The sequence below is a fragment of the Phyllobates terribilis genome, unplaced genomic scaffold, assembly GCF_046119375.1.
Source record: "Phyllobates terribilis strain yellow unplaced genomic scaffold, ASM4611937v1 Scaffold_3__8_contigs__length_932513732, whole genome shotgun sequence".
In the NCBI taxonomy this organism is placed as follows: domain Eukaryota; kingdom Metazoa; phylum Chordata; class Amphibia; order Anura; family Dendrobatidae; genus Phyllobates; species Phyllobates terribilis.
Window position 1 is genome coordinate 9,884,340 of NW_027362763.1, and position 21,085 is coordinate 9,905,424.

At 45.2% G+C, this 21,085-nt stretch overlaps 1 protein-coding gene across 9 annotated transcripts in view; it reads left to right on the forward strand.

Annotated features, from left to right (window-relative positions):
• The first annotated feature begins 368 nt into the window (after positions 1-368).
• Positions 369-21,085, forward strand: part of LOC141258665 (uncharacterized) — an 80,215-nt gene continuing 59,498 nt past the window's right edge. For 2 of the 9 annotated variants that reach the window (XM_073673638.1, XM_073673639.1), the window contains exons 1-2: positions 432-638; positions 2,861-3,010. In XM_073673638.1, coding sequence (XP_073529739.1) covers positions 2,990-3,010 — 21 coding nt within the window. In that variant the 5' untranslated portion in view covers positions 432-638; positions 2,861-2,989. Of the gene's footprint in view, positions 639-2,860; positions 3,011-21,085 lie in introns of all 9 variants that reach the window. The other 7 variants (XM_073673634.1, XM_073673633.1, XM_073673636.1 and 4 more) reach the window with 7 other exon arrangements.

Below are 21,085 nucleotides of genomic sequence, written 5' to 3' on the forward strand. Positions count from 1 at the left end.
GAGTATACGGAGGAGGAGGACGGCTGTGTGAGGAGTATACGGAGGAGGAGGACGGCTGTGTGAGGTGTATACGGAGGACGAGGACGGCTGTATGAGGAGTATACGGAGGACGAGGACGGCTGTGTGAGGTGTATACGGGGGAGGAGGACGGCTGTGTGAGGTGTATACAGAGGAGGAGGACGGCTGTGTTAGGTCTATACGGGGGAGGAGGACGGCTGTGTTAGGTCTATACGGGGGAGGAGGACGGCTGTGTGAGGAGTATACGGAGGAGGACGACTGTGTGAGGAGTATTGCAGGAGCTGTAGTGTGATGACGTACGCTGCTATTACGCCGTTCTCCCTGTAGCGGGCGCTCCCTCACTTTCCCGCCTTTTTCTCAGTCTCCGCTCCGCGGCTCCTGCCTCGCTGACCAATCATAGGGCTTCTTTGCCGCCGCGGTTGACATCAGTGAACGCGCCCTGTGAGCGCGCAGTGAGACGTCTTCTCTAGCGCTGAGGGGTTGCGCATGCGTGGACGATCTGTCATGGCGGCGCCCGTTGTGCGGAGAGCTGATTGAAGCGACCTGCTGGAGCCGCCGGCTGCGCCTTCTCCCGGAGACACCGGGCAGTTGTGAGGGCAGGAGTGTGAGCTGTGAGGCAGGTACGGCTTCCCTGGTGGTATCCGGCCCCGTCCTGTGCACCTGTCACGCTCATCTTGTATGTGGCATGTGTTGTGTACATAGATGACGTCACCACAGCGCGGTATACAGCGGAGGCCCCGCCCATCTGTGGACATCCCCTCATATACGGGGGTCACGTGGATGACTGATCGTTGTTGTTCAGTGACTGTTAGTTAAAGTCATTTTTGGCAAAAGTGCTGTCAGAGAGGTGGGAGACAGGGGTGAGCCAACTAGGGGCCCCTGAGGGCGGACGGCACGGCTGTGCGTGTGTAGGGGGCCCCTGAGGGCGGACTGCACGGCTGTGCGTGTGTAGGGGGCCCCTGAGGGCGGACGGCACGGCTGTGCGTGTGCAGGGGGCCCCTGAGGGCGGACGGCGCGGCTGTGCGTGTGCAGGGGGCCCCTGAGGGCGGACGGCGCGGCTGTGCGTGTGCAGGGGGCCCCTGAGGGCGGACGGCACGGCCGTGCGTGTGCAGGGGGCCCCTGAGGGCGGACGGCACGGCCGTGCGTGTGCAGGGGGCCCCTGAGGGCGGACGGCACGGCCGTGCGTGTGCAGGGGGCCCCTGAGGGCGGACGGCACGGCCGTGCGTGTGCAGGGGGCCCCTGAGGGCGGACGGCACGGCCGTGCGTGTGCAGGGGGCCCCTGAGGGCGGACGGCACGGCCGTGCGTGTGCAGGGGGCCCCTGAGGGCGGACGGCACGGCCGTGCGTGTGCAGGGGGCCCCTGAGGGCGGACGGCACGGCCGTGCGTGTGCAGGGGGCCCCTGAGGGCGGACGGCACGGCTGTGCGTGTGCAGGGGGCCCCTGAGGGCGGACGGCACGGCTGTGCGTGTGCAGGGGGCCCCTGAGGGCGGACGGCACGGCTGTGCGTGTGCAGGGGGCCCCTGAGGGCGGACGGCACGGCTGTGCGTGTGCAGGGGGCCCCTGAGGGCGGACGGCACGGCTGTGCGTGTGCAGGGGGCCCCTGAGGGCGGACGGCACGGCTGTGCGTGTGCAGGGGGCCCCTGAGGGTGGACGGCGCGGCTGTGCGTGTGTAGGGGGCCCCTGAGGTCGGACAAATTTTAAGACTGACACGAGTTTTGGTTTTTACATTGTGCGGATTCGGTGTTTTCGCTTTTAGTCGTCATTTTTTACACTTTTATTGACCAGTACTTGAGGATTCTGTACGGACTCGTTTTCCCGGCGTCGGCCTTCGATGGTCTCCTCCGATTGACACAGATGTTTTTTAAAAATCCCACTTGCTGTCAGTGAATGGGAACAGTCATCCAGGGGCAGAGAAGATTCAGCTACAGCCCCTGCAATAAATCCGTTTTGTGCAAAGGATTTTGGAAAAACAAGATTATTTTCCTCTGCATTGAGTTGTCCTTTTTCTATGAGTCTTGCTTTATGGCTTGGTGATGGTGACGCACTGTAAATCGTGCAGTTTTCAGCTTCTCGGCTTCTCCGGCTCTGGAGGAGCAGATGCAGAGACTTTCTGTAGATGGGGTGTGTGCGCGGAGACCGAGGAGCAGAATCAGACATCGGTTTATTAGAACGTTGCTCAACTAATATGGGACGTAAAGGCGCGAAAAAGAAAGCGTCAAGGCAGGAAATGGCCTTACAGCAGAGATTGTCCAAAACGTTCACAGGAGCTTGGTCCAGTGGCCACCGGACAGGAACCCTGCGAGCCGCCTCCTGTAGAGGCGCCAGGGATTCCCACCGGTTCACAGCCGTGGACTGCTGACGTGGCCACTGGATGGGGACCCTCCACATTTTTTTTTGACCATCTCCAGCAGATACTTTACAACTTATGGGCTGGCGGCCTGGGGAAGACTAATAGATCATGGCGCTGAGCGCCTGGCTATCACCACACCATAGATCGCACATGTAACCGCACAATTTACTTGACTCCTCTGAGTCCTCTGTGTCCCCTATTTTGGCAGTCAGTGGGGGTTTCCGCAGACCCAACCCAGTCTCACATATACCACCTATGTAGTGGATATTTGGAAGCTGTGAGCGCCCCCTGCAGTGAAATCGGCAGCCGCTCACATACTCCACAGTCGTGTTGAGTTCTTTGGTGGAGAACACGAGTTCAGACTATTAGCACAGGGACCATATAAGTGAGTGCATTGGGTTCTCCATGTGATCCGCTCATCCCCTCCCCCATACAGCAGAGAATATAAAGAGCGAGTGGGGGCCGCTCATGTAACGTGTCCTGTCTTTGCCAGGTCATTGTATGGGGCGATCTGGGTGTAAGACCCTGTGGTGAATATACATCTGAGCGCTGCTCTGCTCCTGCGGGGTATTGAGGAGCTGCCACCTCTGAAGACCCCACACTCCTCCATCCTGAAGACATCATGTCCGCTCACCCTTACCCAGTAAGTACCATCCTGCCTACATGTAATTTGTCGTCTTCTCCAATCCCATCCAAAGCTGCAGTCCCAATTTGACTACCTTTCTGTCAGCTCTTGAGGTGCACAGTTCCCACAAAGCAGTTCTCTTCTACAGCCCTTCTGAGCAGCATTTTCCAAGTGACAGAGAGCAGACTTGTGATTGCAGCTCTGGATGTGACTGCTGAAGTAATTCAGTTCAAGGAAAGTAAAGCAAAACGGTTCCCACAGAACTCTAGTGTGAGTTATCTTGTGACGTGATGGACGCTGTCTCCTTGTTCACTGGGGGAAATTAGAGAAGACTCGTTGACCATTTCACAGATGATGCCCTGAGCCGCCCTCCGTCTGTTGCCCCCGAGCCCCTAACCTGGGCTGAACAGGGACTGGATCAACACCAAAGCTTCCTGCGTTCTGCACAGATTACTCACTGATTTACCCGTTCGTAGACTCTGCGGTTGCTTCCTGCAGTAATCACTGCCCTTAGGGCTCATTCAGACATCAGTGACCGACCTTCATTCCTGTGCGGGGTCAGATCTTCATCAGTATTTCTCATACACAAAGAGAAAAAAAACAAAACGATGGGGGTCTCTCCATCTTCTAGTAAAAAGTGGACACCACTCGAGTGGCAGCTGAGTGCTGTCATGTTTTTCACCAACCCATAGATTTGCATGGACGAGTTTAATCCACTAGAAACCTGTGGCCAAAACTATAGAGGGTAAAGGTACGAGAGTTGCCTATTAACTGTCACCTGAATGAGCCCTTACACTGGCCTTGGTGACATCTGTATTATACCCCAGAGCTGCACTCACTATTCTGCTTGTGCAGTCACTGCGTACATACGTTACATTACTGATCCTGAGTTACATCCTGTATTATACTCCAGAGCTGCACTCACTATTCTGCTGGTGCAGTCACTGTGTACATACATTACATTACTGATCCTGAGTTACCTCCTGTATTATACTCCAGAGCTGCACTCACTATTCTGCTGGTGCAGTCACTGTGTACATACATTACATTACTGATCCTGGGTTACCTCCTGTATTATACTCCAGAGCTGCACTCACTATTCTGCTGGTGCAGTCACTGTGTACATACATTACATTACTGATCCTGAGTTACATCCTGTATTATACTCCAGAGCTGCACTCACTATTCTGCTGGTGCAGTCACTGTGTTCATACATTACTGATCCTGAGTTACATCCTGTATTATACTCCAGAGCTGCACTCACTTTTCTGCTGGTGCAGTCACTGTGTACATACATTACTGATCCTGAGTTACATCCTGTATTATACTCCAGAGCTGCACTCACTATTCTGCTGGTGCAGTCACTGTGTACATACATTACTGATCCTGAGTTACATCCTTGTATTATACACCAGAGCTGCACTCACTATTCTGCTGGTGCAGTCACTGTGTACATACATTACATTACTGATCCTGAGTTACATCCTGTATTATACTCCAGAGCTGCACTCACTATTGTGCTTGTGCAGTCACTGTGTACATACATTACATTACTGATCCTGAGTTACCTCCTGTATTATACTCCAGAGCTGCACTCACTATTCTGCAGGTGCAGTCACTGTGTACATACATTACATTACTGATCCTGAGTTACATCCTGTATTATACTCCAGAGCTGCACTCACTATTCTGCTGGTGCAGTCACTGTGTACATACATTACATTACTGATCCTGAGTTACATCCTGTATTATACTCCAGAGCTGCACTCACTATTCTGCTGGTGCAGTCACTGTGTACATACATTACATTACTGATCCTGAGTTACCTCCTGTATTATACTCCAGAGCTGCACTCACTATTCTACTAGTGCAGTCACTGTGTACATACATTACATTACTGATCCTGAGTTACCTCCTGTATTATACTCCAGAGCTGCACTCACTATTCTGCTGGTGCAGTCACTTTGTACATACATTACAATACTGATCCTGAGTTACATCCTGTATTATACTCCAGAGCTGCACTCACTGTTCTGCTGGTGCTGTCACTGTGTACATACATTACATTACTGATCCTGAGTTACATCCTGTATTATACTCCAGAGCTGCACTCACTATTCTACTGGTGCAGTCACTGTGTACATACATTACATTACTGATCCTGAGTTACATCCTGTATTATACTCCAGAGCTGCACTCACTATTCTGCTGGTGCAGTCACTGTGTACATACATTACTGATCCTGAGTTACCTCCTGTATTATACTCCAGAGCTGCACTCACTATTCTGCTGGTGGAGTCACTGTGTACATACATTACATTACTGATCCTGAGTTACCGCCTGTATTATACTCCAGAGCTGCACTCACTATTCTGCTGGTGCACTCAGTGTACATACATTACATTACTGATCCTGAGTTACATCCTGTATTATACTCCAGAGCTGCACTCACTATTCTGCTGGTGCAGTCACTGTGTACATACATTACATTACTGATCCTGAGTTACATCCTGTATTATACTACAGAGCTGCACTCACTATTCTGCTGGTGCAGTCACTGATCCTGCAGCTCTGGAGTATAATACAGGAGGTAACTCAGGATCAGTAATGTAATGTATGTGCACAGTGACTGCACCAGCAGAATAGTGAGTGCAGCTCTGGAGTATAATACAGGATGTAACTCAGGATCAGTAATGTAATATATGTACACAGTGACTGCACCAGCAGAATAGTGAGTGCAGCTCTGGAGTATAATACAGGAGGTAACTCAGGATCAGTAATGTAATGTATGTGCACAGTGACTGCACCAGCAGAACAGTGAGTGCAGCTCTGGAGTATAATACAGGAGGTAACTCAGGATCAGTAATGTAATGTATGTACACAGTGACTGCACCAGCAGAATAGTGAGTGCAGCTCTGGAGTATAATATAGGATGTAACTCAGGATCAGTAATGTAATGTATGTACACAGTGACAGCACCAGCAGAACAGTGAGTGCAGCTCTGGAGTATAATATATAATGTAATGTATGTGCAGTCACTGTGCACATACATTACATTACTGATCCTGAGTTACCTCCTGTATTATACTCCAGAGCTGCACTCACTATTCTGCTGGTGCAGTCACTGTGTACATATATTACATTACTGATCCTGAGTTACATCCTGTATTATACTCCAGAGCTGCACTCACTATTCTGCTGTTGCAGTCATTGTGTACATACATTACATTACTGATCCTGAGTTACTTCCTGTATTGTACTCCAGAGCTGCACTCACTATTCTGCTGGTGCAGTCACTGTGTACATACATTACTGATCCTGAGTTACCGCCTGTGTTATACTCCAGAGCTGCACTCACTATTCTGCTGGTGCAGTCACTGTGTACATACATTACATTACTGATCCTGAGTTACATCCTGTATTATACTCCAGAGCTGCACTCACTATTCTGCTGGTGCAGTCACTGTGTACATACATTACATTACTGATCCTGAGTTACATCCTGTATTATACTCCAGAGCTGCACTCACTATTCTGCTGGTGCAGTCACTGTGTACATACATTACTGATCCTGAGTTACCTCCTGTATTATACTCCAGAGCTGCACTCACTATTCTGCTGGTGGAGTCACTGTGTACATACATTACATTACTGATCCTGAGTTACATCCTGTATTATACTCCAGAGCTGCACTCACTATTCTGCTGGTGCAGTCACTGTGCACATACATTACATTACTGATCCTGAGTTACCTCCTGTATTATACTCCAGAGCTGCACTCACTGTTCTGCTGGTGCAGTCACTGTGCACATACATTACATTACTGATCCTGAGTTACCTCCTGTATTATACTCCAGAGCTGCACTCACTATTCTGCTGGTGCAGTCACTGTGTACATATATTACATTACTGATCCTGAGTTACATCCTGTATTATACTCCAGAGCTGCACTCACTATTCTGCTGTTGCAGTCATTGTGTACATACATTACATTACTGATCCTGAGTTACTTCCTGTATTGTACTCCAGAGCTGCACTCACTATTCTGCTGGTGCAGTCACTGTGTACATACATTACTGATCCTGAGTTACCTCCTGTGTTATACTCCAGAGCTGCACTCACTATTCTGCTGGTGCAGTCACTGTGTACATACATTACATTACTGATCCTGAGTTACATCCTGTATTATACTCCAGAGCTGCACTCACTATTCTGCTGGTGCAGTCACTGTGTACATACATTACATTACTGATCCTGAGTTACATCCTGTATTATACTCCAGAGCTGCACTCACTATTCTGCTGGTGCAGTCACTGTGTACATACATTACTGATCCTGAGTTACCTCCTGTATTATACTCCAGAGCTGCACTCACTATTCTGCTGGTGGAGTCACTGTGTACATGCATTACATTACTGATCCTGAGTTACCGCCTGTATTATACTCCAGAGCTGCACTCACTATTCTGCTGGTGCACTCAGTGTACATACATTACATTACTGATACTGAGTTACATCCTGTATTATACTCCAGAGCTGCACTCACTATTCTGCTGGTGCAGTCACTGTGTACATACATTACATTACTGATCCTGAGTTACATCCTGTATTATACTCCAGAGCTGCACTCACTATTCTGCTGGTGCAGTCACTGTGTACATACATTACTGATCCTGAGTTACCTCCTGTATTATACTCCAGAGCTGCACTCACTATTCTGCTGGTGGAGTCACTGTGTACATACATTACATTACTGATCCTGAGTTACCGCCTGTATTATACTCCAGAGCTGCACTCACTATTCTGCTGGTGCAATCACTGTGTACATACATTACATTACTGATCCGGAGTTACATCCTGTATTATACTCCAGAGCTGCACTCACTATTCTGCTGGTGCAGTCACTGTGTACATACATTACATTACTGATCCTGAGTTACATCCTGTATTATACTCCAGAGCTGCACTCATTATTCTACTGGTGCAGTCACTGTGTACTTACATTACATTACTGATCCTGAGTTACATCCTGTATTATACTCCAGAGCTGCACTCACTATTCTGCTGGTGCAGTCACTGTGTACATACATTACATTACTGATCCTGAGTTACATCCTGTATTATACTCCAGAGCTGCACTCATTATTCTACTGGTGCAGTCACTGTGTACTTACATTACATTACTGATCCTGAGTTACATCCTGTATTACACTCCAGAGCTGCACTCACTATTCTGCTGGTGCAGTCACTGTGTACATACATTACATTACTGATCCTGAGTTACATCCTGTATTATACTCCAGAGCTGCACTCACTGTTCTGCTGGTGCATTCACTGTGTACATACATTACATTACTGATCCTGAGTTACATCCTGTATTATACTCCAGAGCTGCACTCACTATTCTGCTGGTGGAGTCACTGTGTACATACATTACATTACTGATCCTGAGTTACCTCCTGTATTATACTCCAGAGCTGCACTCACTATTCTGCTGGTGCATTCACTGTGTACATACATTACATTACTGATCCTGAGTTACATCCTGTATTATACTCCAGAGCTGCACTCACTATTCTGCTGGTGCAGTCACTGTGTACATACATTACATTACTGATCCTGAGTTACATCCTGTATTATACCCCAGAGCTGCACTCACTATTCTGCTGGTGCAGTCACTGTGTACATACATTACATTACTGATCCTGAGTTACATCCTGTATTATACTCCAGAGCTGCACTCACTATTCTGCTGGTGCAATCACTGTGTACATACATTACATTACTGATCCTGAGTTACATCCTGTATTATACTCCAGAGCTGCACTCACTATTCTGCTGGTGCAGTCACTGTGTACTTACATTACATTACTGATCCTGAGTTACATCCTGTATTACACTCCAGAGCTGCACTCACTATTCTGCTGGTGCAGTCACTGTGTACATACATTACATTACTGATCCTGAGTTACCGCCTGTATTATACTCCAGAGCTGCACTCACTATTCTGCTGGTGCAGTCACTGTGTACATACATTACACTACTGATCCTGAGTTACATCCTGTATTATACTCCAGAGCTGCACTCACTATTCTGCTGGTGCATTCACTGTGTACATACATTACATTACTGATCCTGAGTTACATCCTGTATTATACCCCAGAGCTGCACTCACTATTCTGCTGGTGCAGTCACTGTGTACATACATTACATTCCTGATCCTGAGTTACATCCTGTATTATACTCCAGAGCTGCACTCACTATTCTGCTGGTGCAATCACTGTGTACATACATTACAATACTGATCCTGAGTTACATCCTGTATTATACTCCAGAGCTGCACTCACTATTCTGCTGGTGCAGTCACTGTGTACATACATTACATTACATTACATTACTGATCCTGAGTTACATCCTGTATTATCCTCCAGAGCTGCACTCACTATACTGCTGGTGCAGTCACTGTGTACATACATTACATTACATTACTGATCCTGAGTTACATCCTGTATTATACTCCAGAGCTGCACTCACTGTTCTGCTGGTGCTGTCACTGTGTACATACATTACATTACTGATCCTGAGTTACATCCTGTATTATACTCCAGAGCTGCACTCACTATTCTACTGGTGCAGTCACTGTGTACATACATTACATTACTGATCCTGAGTTACATCCTGTATTATACTCCAGAGCTGCACTCACTATTCTGCTGGTGCAGTCACTGTGTACATACATTACTGATCCTGAGTTACCTCCTGTATTATACTCCAGAGCTGCACTCACTATTCTGCTGGTGGAGTCACTGTGTACATACATTACATTACTGATCCTGAGTTACATCCTGTATTATACTCCAGAGCTGCACTCACTATTCTGCTGGTGCAGTCACTGTGTACATACATTACATTACTGATCCTGAGTTACATCCTGTATTATACTACAGAGCTGCACTCACTATTCTGCTGGTGCAGTCACTGATCCTGCAGCTCTGGAGTATAATACAGGAGGTAACTCAGGATCAGTAATGTAATGTATGTGCACAGTGACTGCACCAGCAGAATAGTGAGTGCAGCTCTGGGGTATAATACAGGAGGTAACTCAGGATCAGTAATGTAATGTATGTACACAGTGACTGCACCAGCAGAATAGTGAGTGCAGCTCTGGAGTATAATATAGGATGTAACTCAGGATCAGTAATGTAATGTATGTACACAGTGACAGCACCAGCAGAACAGTGAGTGCAGCTCTGGAGTATAATATATAATGTAATGTATGTGCAGTCACTGTGCACATACATTACATTACTGATCCTGAGTTACCTCCTGTATTATACTCCAGAGCTGCACTCACTGTTCTGCTGGTGCAGTCACTGTGCACATACATTACATTACTGATCCTGAGTTACCTCCTGTATTATACTCCAGAGCTGCACTCACTATTCTGCTGGTGCAGTCACTGTGTACATATATTACATTACTGATCCTGAGTTACATCCTGTATTATACTCCAGAGCTGCACTCACTATTCTGCTGTTGCAGTCATTGTGTACATACATTACATTACTGATCCTGAGTTACTTCCTGTATTGTACTCCAGAGCTGCACTCACTATTCTGCTGGTGCAGTCACTGTGTACATACATTACTGATCCTGAGTTACCGCCTGTGTTATACTCCAGAGCTGCACTCACTATTCTGCTGGTGCAGTCACTGTGTACATACATTACATTACTGATCCTGAGTTACATCCTGTATTATACTCCAGAGCTGCACTCACTATTCTGCTGGTGCAGTCACTGTGTACATACATTACATTACTGATCCTGAGTTACATCCTGTATTATACTCCAGAGCTGCACTCACTATTCTGCTGGTGCAGTCACTGTGTACATACATTACTGATCCTGAGTTACCTCCTGTATTATACTCCAGAGCTGCACTCACTATTCTGCTGGTGGAGTCACTGTGTACATACATTACATTACTGATCCTGAGTTACATCCTGTATTATACTCCAGAGCTGCACTCACTATTCTGCTGGTGCAGTCACTGTGCACATACATTACATTACTGATCCTGAGTTACCTCCTGTATTATACTCCAGAGCTGCACTCACTGTTCTGCTGGTGCAGTCACTGTGCACATACATTACATTACTGATCCTGAGTTACCTCCTGTATTATACTCCAGAGCTGCACTCACTATTCTGCTGGTGCAGTCACTGTGTACATATATTACATTACTGATCCTGAGTTACATCCTGTATTATACTCCAGAGCTGCACTCACTATTCTGCTGTTGCAGTCATTGTGTACATACATTACATTACTGATCCTGAGTTACTTCCTGTATTGTACTGCAGAGCTGCACTCACTATTCTGCTGGTGCAGTCACTGTGTACATACATTACTGATCCTGAGTTACCTCCTGTGTTATACTCCAGAGCTGCACTCACTATTCTGCTGGTGCAGTCACTGTGTACATACATTACATTACTGATCCTGAGTTACATCCTGTATTATACTCCAGAGCTGCACTCACTATTCTGCTGGTGCAGTCACTGTGTACATACATTACATTACTGATCCTGAGTTACATCCTGTATTATACTCCAGAGCTGCACTCACTATTCTGCTGGTGCAGTCACTGTGTACATACATTACTGATCCTGAGTTACCTCCTGTATTATACTCCAGAGCTGCACTCACTATTCTGCTGGTGGAGTCACTGTGTACATGCATTACATTACTGATCCTGAGTTACCGCCTGTATTATACTCCAGAGCTGCACTCACTATTCTGCTGGTGCACTCAGTGTACATACATTACATTACATTACTGATACTGAGTTACATCCTGTATTATACTCCAGAGCTGCACTCACTATTCTGCTGGTGCAGTCACTGTGTACATACATTACATTACTGATCCTGAGTTACATCCTGTATTATACTCCAGAGCTGCACTCACTATTCTGCTGGTGCAGTCACTGTGTACATACATTACTGATCCTGAGTTACCTCCTGTATTATACTCCAGAGCTGCACTCACTATTCTGCTGGTGGAGTCACTGTGTACATACATTACATTACTGATCCTGAGTTACCGCCTGTATTATACTCCAGAGCTGCACTCACTATTCTGCTGGTGCAGTCACTGTGTACATACATTACATTCCTGATCCTGAGTTACATCCTGTATTATACTCCAGAGCTGCACTCTCTATTCTGCTGGTGCAGTCACTGTGTACATACATTACACTACTGATCCTGAGTTACATCCTGTATTATACCCCAGAACAGCACTCACTATTCTGCTGGTGCAATCACTGTGTACATACATTACATTACTGATCCGGAGTTACATCCTGTATTATACTCCAGAGCTGCACTCACTATTCTGCTGGTGCAGTCACTGTGTACATACATTACATTACTGATCCTGAGTTACATCCTGTATTATACTCCAGAGCTGCACTCATTATTCTACTGGTGCAGTCACTGTGTACTTACATTACATTACTGATCCTGAGTTACATCCTGTATTATACTCCAGAGCTGCACTCATTATTCTACTGGTGCAGTCACTGTGTACTTACATTACATTACTGATCCTGAGTTACATCCTGTATTACACTCCAGAGCTGCACTCACTATTCTGCTGGTGCAGTCACTGTGTACATACATTACATTACTGATCCTGAGTTACCGCCTGTATTATACTCCAGAGCTGCACTCACTATTCTGCTGGTGCATTCACTGTGTACATACATTACATTACTGATCCTGAGTTACATCCTGTATTATACTCCAGAGCTGCACTCACTATTCTGCTGGTGCAGTCACTGTGTACATACATTACTGATCCTGAGTTACCTCCTGTATTATACTCCAGAGCTGCACTCTCTATTCTGCTGGTGCAGTCACTGTGTACATACATTACACTACTGATCCTGAGTTACATCCTGTATTATACTCCAGAGCTGCACTCACTATTCTGCTGGTGCAGTCACTGTGTACATACATTACATTACTGATCCTGAGTTACATCCTGTATTATACTCCAGAGCTGCACTCACTATTCTGCTGGTGCAGTTACTGTGTACATACATTACATTACTGATCCTGAGTTACATCCTGTATTATACTCCAGAGCTGCACTCACTATTCTGCTGGTGCAGTCACTGTGTACATACATTACATTACTGATCCTGCGTTACATCCTGTATTATACCCCAGAGCTGCACTCACTATTCTGCTGGTGCAGTCACTGTGTACTTACATTACTGATCCTGAGTTACATCCTGTATTATACTCCAGAGCTGCACTCACTATTCTGCTGGTGCAGTCACTGTGTACATACATTACTGATCCTGAGTTACATCCTGTATTATACTCCAGAGCTACACTCACTATTCTGCTGGTGCAGTCACTGTGTACATACATTACTGATCCTGAGTTACCTCCTGTATTATACTCCAGAGCTGCACTCACTATTCTGCTGGTGCAGTCACTGTGTACATACATTACATTACTGATCCTGAGTTACCTCCTGTATTATACTCCAGAGCTGCACTCACTATTCTGCTGGTGCAGTCACTGTGTACATACATTACATTACTGATCCTGAGTTACATCCTGTATTATACCCCAGAGCTGCACTCACTATTCTGCTGGTGCAGTCACTGTGTACATACATTACTGATCCTGAGTTACATCCTGCATTATAATCCAGAGCTGCACTCACTATTCTGCTGGTGCATTCACTGTGTACATACATTACATTACAGATCCTGAGTTACCTCCTGTATTATACTCCAGAGCTGCACTCTCTATTCTGCTGGTGCAGTCACTGTGTACATACATTACATTACTGATCCTGAGTTACATCCTGCATTATAATCCAGAGCTGCACTCACTATTCTGCTGGTGCATTCACTGTGTACATACATTACATTACAGATCCTGAGTTACCTCCTTTATTATACTCCACAGCTGCACTCACTATTCTGCTGGTGCAGTCCCTGTGTACATACATTACATTACTGATCCTGAGTTACATCCTGTATTATACTCCAGAGCTGCACTCACTATTCTGCTGGTGCAGTCACTGTGTACATACATTACATTACTGATCCTGAGTTACATCCTGTATTATACTCGGAGCTGCACTCTCTATTCTGCTGGTGCAGTCACTGTGTACATACATTACATTACTGATCCTGAGTTACATCCTGTATTATACTCCAGAGCTGCACTCACTGTTCTGCTGGTGCATTCACTGTGTACATACATTACATTACTGATCCTGAGTTACATCCTGTATTATACTCTAGAGCTGCACTCACTATTCTGCTGGTGCAATCACTGTGTACATACATTACATTACTGATCCTGAGTTACATCCTGTATTATATCCCAGAGCTGCACTCACTATTCTGCTGGTGCAGTCACTGTGTACATACATTACATTCCTGATCCTGAGTTACATCCTGTATTATACTCCAGAGCTGCACTCACTATTCTGCTGGTGCAATCACTGTGTACATACATTACATTACTGATCCTGAGTTACATCCTGTATTATACTCCAGAGCTGCACTCACTATTCTGCTGGTGCAGTCACTGTGTACATACATTACTGATCCTGAGTTACCTCCTGTATTATACTCCAGAGCTGCACTCACTATTCTGCTGGTGCAGTCACTGTGTACATATATTACATTACTGATCCTGAGTTACATCCTGTATTATACTCCAGAGCTGCACTCACTATTCTGCTGGTGCAGTCACTGTGTACATACATTACATTACTGATCCTGAGTTACATCCTGTATTATACTCCAGAGCTGCACTCACTATTCTGCTAGTGCAGTCACTGTGTACATACATTACTAATCCTGAGTTACCTCCTGTATTATACTCCAGAGCTGCACTCTCTATTCTGCTGGTGCAGTCACTGTGTACATACATTACACTACTGATCCTGAGTTACATCCTGTATTATACTCCAGAGCTGCACTCACTATTCTGCTGGTGCAGTCACTGTGTACATACATTACATTACTGATCCTGCGTTACATCCTGTATTATACCCCAGAGCTGCACTCACTATTCTGCTGGTGCAGTTACTGTGTACATACATTACATCACTGATCCTGAGTTACATCCTGTATTATACTCCAGAGCTGCACTCACTATTCTGCTGGTGCAGTTACTGTGTACATACATTACATTACTGATCCTGAGTTGCATCCTGTATTATGCTCCGGAGCTGCACTCTCCATTCTGCTGGTGCAGTCACTGTGTACATACATTACATTACTGATCCTGCGTTACATCCTGTATTATACCCCAGTGCTGCACTCACTATTCTGCTGGTGCAGTCACTGTGTACTTACATTACTGATCCTGAGTTACATCCTGTATTATACTCCAGAGCTGCACTCACTATTCTGCTGGTGCAGTCACTGTGTACATACATTACATTACTGATCCTGAGTTACATCCTGTATTATACTCCAGAGCTGCACTCACTGTTCTGCTGGTGCATTCACTGTGTACATACATTACATTACTGATCCTGAGTTACATCCTGTATTATACTCCAGAGCTGCACTCACTATTCTGCTGGTGCAATCACTGTGTTCATACATTACATTACTGATCCTGAGTTACATCCTGTATTATACCCCAGAGCTGCACTCACTATTCTGCTGGTGCAGTCACTGTGTACATACATTACATTCCTGATCCTGAGTTACATCCTGTATTATACTCCAGAGCTGCACTCACTATTCTGCTGGTGCAATCACTGTGTACATACATTACATTACTGATCCTGAGTTACATCCTGTATTATATCCCAGAGCTGCACTCACTATTCTGCTGGTGCAGTCACTGTGTACATACATTACATTCCTGATCCTGAGTTACATCCTGTATTATACTCCAGAGCTGCACTCACTATTCTGCTGGTGCAATCACTGTGTACATACATTACATTACTGATCCTGAGTTACATCCTGTATTATACTCCAGAGCTGCACTCACTATTCTGCTGGTGCAGTCACTGTGTACATACATTACTGATCCTGAGTTACCTCCTGTATTATACTCCAGAGCTGCACTCACTATTCTGCTGGTGCAGTCACTGTGTACATATATTACATTACTGATCCTGCGTTACATCCTGTATTATACCCCAGTGCTGCACTCACTATTCTGCTGGTGCAGTCACTGTGTACTTACATTACTGATCCTGAGTTACATCCTGTATTATACTCCAGAGCTGCACTCACTATTCTGCTGGTGCAGTCACTGTGTACATACATTACATTACTGATCCTGAGTTACATCCTGTATTATACTCCAGAGCTGCACTCACTATTCTGCTGGTGCAGTCACTGTGTACATACATTACATTACTGATCCTGAGTTACATCCTGTATTATACTCCAGAGCTGCACTCACTATTCTGCTAGTGCAGTCACTGTGTACATACATTACTAATCCTGAGTTACCTCCTGTATTATACTCCAGAGCTGCACTCTCTATTCTGCTGGTGCAGTCACTGTGTACATACATTACATTACTGATCCTGCGTTACATCCTGTATTATACCCCAGAGCTGCACTCACTATTCTGCTGGTGCAGTTACTGTGTACATACATTACATCACTGATCCTGAGTTACATCCTGTATTATACTCCAGAGCTGCACTCACTATTCTGCTGGTGCAGTTACTGTGTACATACATTACATTACTGATCCTGAGTTGCATCCTGTATTATGCTCCGGAGCTGCACTCTCCATTCTGCTGGTGCAGTCACTGTGTACATACATTACATTACTGATCCTGCGTTACATCCTGTATTATACCCCAGTGCTGCACTCACTATTCTGCTGGTGCAGTCACTGTGTACTTACATTACTGATCCTGAGTTACATCCTGTATTATACTCCAGAGCTGCACTCACTATTCTGCTGGTGCAGTCACTGTGTACATACATTACATTACTGATCCTGAGTTACATCCTGTATTATACTCCAGAGCTGCACTCACTGTTCTGCTGGTGCATTCACTGTGTACATACATTACATTACTGATCCTGAGTTACATCCTGTATTATACTCCAGAGCTGCACTCACTATTCTGCTGGTGCAATCACTGTGTTCATACATTACATTACTGATCCTGAGTTACATCCTGTATTATACCCCAGAGCTGCACTCACTATTCTGCTGGTGCAGTCACTGTGTACATACATTACATTCCTGATCCTGAGTTACATCCTGTATTATACTCCAGAGCTGCACTCACTATTCTGCTGGTGCAATCACTGTGTACATACATTACATTACTGATCCTGAGTTACATCCTGTATTATACTCCAGAGCTGCACTCACTATTCTGCTGGTGCAGTCACTGTGTACATACATTACATTACATTACTGATCCTGAGTTACATCCTGTATTATACTCCAGAGCTGCACTCACTATTCTGCTGGTGCAGTCACTGTGTACATACATTACATTACTGATCCTGAGTTACATCCTGTATTATACCCCAGAGCTGCACTCACTATTCTGCTGGTGCAGTCACTGTGTACATACATTACATTCCTGATCCTGAGTTACATCCTGTATTATACTCCAGAGCTGCACTCACTATTCTGCTGGTGCAATCACTGTGTACATACATTACATTACTGATCCTGAGTTACATCCTGTATTATACTCCAGAGCTGCACTCACTATTCTGCTGGTGCAGTCACTGTGTACATACATTACATTACATTACTGATCCTGAGTTACATCCTGTATTATACTCCAGAGCTGCACTCACTATTCTGCTGGTGCAGTCACTATGTACATACATTACATTACTGATCCTGAGTTACCTCCTGTATTATACTCCAGAGCTGCACTCTCTATTCTGCTGGTGCAGTCACTGTGTACATACATTACATTACTGATCCAGAGTTACATCCTGTATTATACTCCAGAGCTGCACTCACTATTCTGCTGGTGCAGTCACTGTGTACATACATTACTGATCCTGAGTTACATCCTGTATTATACTCCAGAGCTGCACTCACTATTCTGCTGGTGCAGTCACTGTGTACATACATTACTGATCCTGAGTTACCTCCTGTATTATACTCCAGAGCTGCACTCACTATTCTGCTGGTGCAGTCACTGTGTACATACATTACATTACTGATCCTGAGTTACCTCCTGTATTATACTCCAGAGCTGCACTCACTATTCTGCTGGTGCAGTCACTGTGTACATACATTACATTACAGATCCTGAGTTACCTCCTGTATTATACTCCAGAGCTGCACTCACTATTCTGCTGGTGCAGTCCCTGTGTACATACATTACATTACTGATCCTGAGTTACATCCTGTATTATACTCCAGAGCTGCACTCACTATTCTGCTGGTGCAGTCACTGTGTACATACATTACATTACTGATCCTGAGTTACATCCTGTATTATACTCCAGAGCTGCACTCTCTATTCTGCTGGTGCAGTCACTGTGTACATACATTACATTACTGATCCTGAGTTACCTCCTGTATTATACCCCAGAGCTGCACTCACTATTCTGCTGGTGCAGTCACTGTGTACATAAATTACTGATCCTGAGTTACATCCTGTATTATACTCCAGAGCTGCACTCACTATTCTGCTGGTGCTGTCACTGTGTACATACATTACTGATCCTGAGTTACCTCCTGTATTATACTCCAGAGCTGCACTCTCTATTCTGCTGGTGCAGTCACTGTGTACATACATTACATTACTGATCCTGAGTTACCTCCTGTATTATACTCCAGAGCTGGGCTCACTATTCTGCTGGTGCAGTCACTGTGTACATATATTACATTACTGATCCTAACTTACATCCTGTATTATACTCCAGAGCTGCACTCACTATTCTGCTGGTGCAGTCACTGTGTACATATATTACATTACTGATCCTGACTTACATCCTGTATTATACTCCAGAGCTGCACTCACTATTCTGCTGGTGCAGTCACTGTGTACATACATTACATTACTGATCCTGAGTTATATCCTGTATTATACCCCAGAGCTGCACTCACTATTCTGCTTGTGCAGTCACTGTGTACATACATTACACTACTGATCCTGAGTTACATCCTGTATTATACTCCAGAGCTGCACTCACTATTCTGCTGGTGCAGTCACTGTGTACATACATTACATTACTGATCCTGAGTTACATCCTGTATTATACTCCAGAGCTGCACTCACTATTCTGTTGGTGCAGTCACTGTGTACATACATTACATTACTGATCCTGCGTTACATCCTGTATTATACCCCAGAGCTGCACTCACTATTCTGTTGGTGCAGTCACTGTGTACATACATTACATTACTGATCCTGAGTTACATCCTGTATTATACTCCAGAGCTGCACTCACTATTCTGCTGGTGCACTCACTGTGTACATACATTACATTACTGATCCTGAGTTACATCCTGTATTATACTCCAGAGCTGCACTCACTATTCTGCTGGTGCAGTCACTGTGTACATACATTACTGATCCTGAGTTACCTCCTGTATTATACTCCAGAGCTGCACTCTCTATTCTGCTGGTGCAGTCACTGTGTACATACATTACACTACTGATCCTGAGTTACATCCTGTATTATACTCCAGAGCTGCACTCACTATTCTGCTGGTGCAGTCACTGTGTACATACATTACATTACTGATCCTGAGTTATATCCTCTATTATAATCCAGAGCTGCACTCACTATTCTGTTGGTGCAGTCACTGTGTACATACATTACATTACTGATCCTGCGTTACATCCTGTATTATACCCCAGAGCTGCACTCACTATTCTGCTGGTGCAGTTACTGTGTACATACATTACATTACTGATCCTGAGTTACATCCTGTATTATACTCCAGAGCTGCACTCACTATTCTGCTGGTGCAGTCACTGTGTACATACATTACATTACTGATCCTGAGTTGCATCCTGTATTATGCTCCGGAGCTGCACTCACTATTCTGCTGGTGCAGTCACTGTGTACATACATTACATTACTGATCCTGCGTTACATCCTGTATTATACCCCAGAGCTGCACTCACTATTCTGCTGGTGCAGTCACTGTGTACTTACATTACTGATCCTGAGTTACCTCCTGTATTATACTCCAGAGCTGCCCTCACTATTCTGCTGGTGCAGTCACTGTGTACATACATTACATTACTGATCCTGAGTTACCTCCTGTATTATACTCCAGAGCTGCACTCACTATTCTGCTGGTGCAGTCACTGTGTACATACATTACATTACTGATCCTGAGTTACATCCTGTATTATACCCCAGAGCTGCACTCACTATTCTGCTGGTGCATTCACTGTGTACATACATTACATTACTGATCCTGAGTTACATCCTGTATTATACTCCAGAGCTGCACTCACTATTCTGCTGGTGCAGTCACTGTGTACATACATTACATTACTGATCCTGAGTTACATCCTGTATTATACTCGGAGCTGCACTCACTATTCTGCTGGTGCAGTCACTGTGTACATACATTACATTACTGATCCTGAGTTACATCCTGTATTATACTCCAGAGCTGCACTCACTATTCTGCTGGTGCAGTCACTGTGTACATACATTACATTACTGATCCTGAGTTACATCCTGTATTATACTCCAGAGCTGCACTCACTGTTCTGCTGGTGCATTCACTGTGTACATACATTACATTACATTACTGATCCTGAGTTACATCCTGTATTATACTCCAGAGCTGCACTCACTATTCTGCTGGTGCAATCACTGTGTACATACATTACTGATCCTGAGTTACATCCTGTATTATACTCCAGAGCTGCACTCACTATTCTGCTGGTGCAGTCACTGTGTACATACATTACATTACTGATCCTGAGTTATATCCTGTATTATACTCCAGAGCTGCACTCACTATTCTGCTGGTGCAGTCACTGTGTACATACATTACATTACTGATCCTGAGTTACATCCTGTATTATACTCCAGAGCTGCACTCACTATTCTGC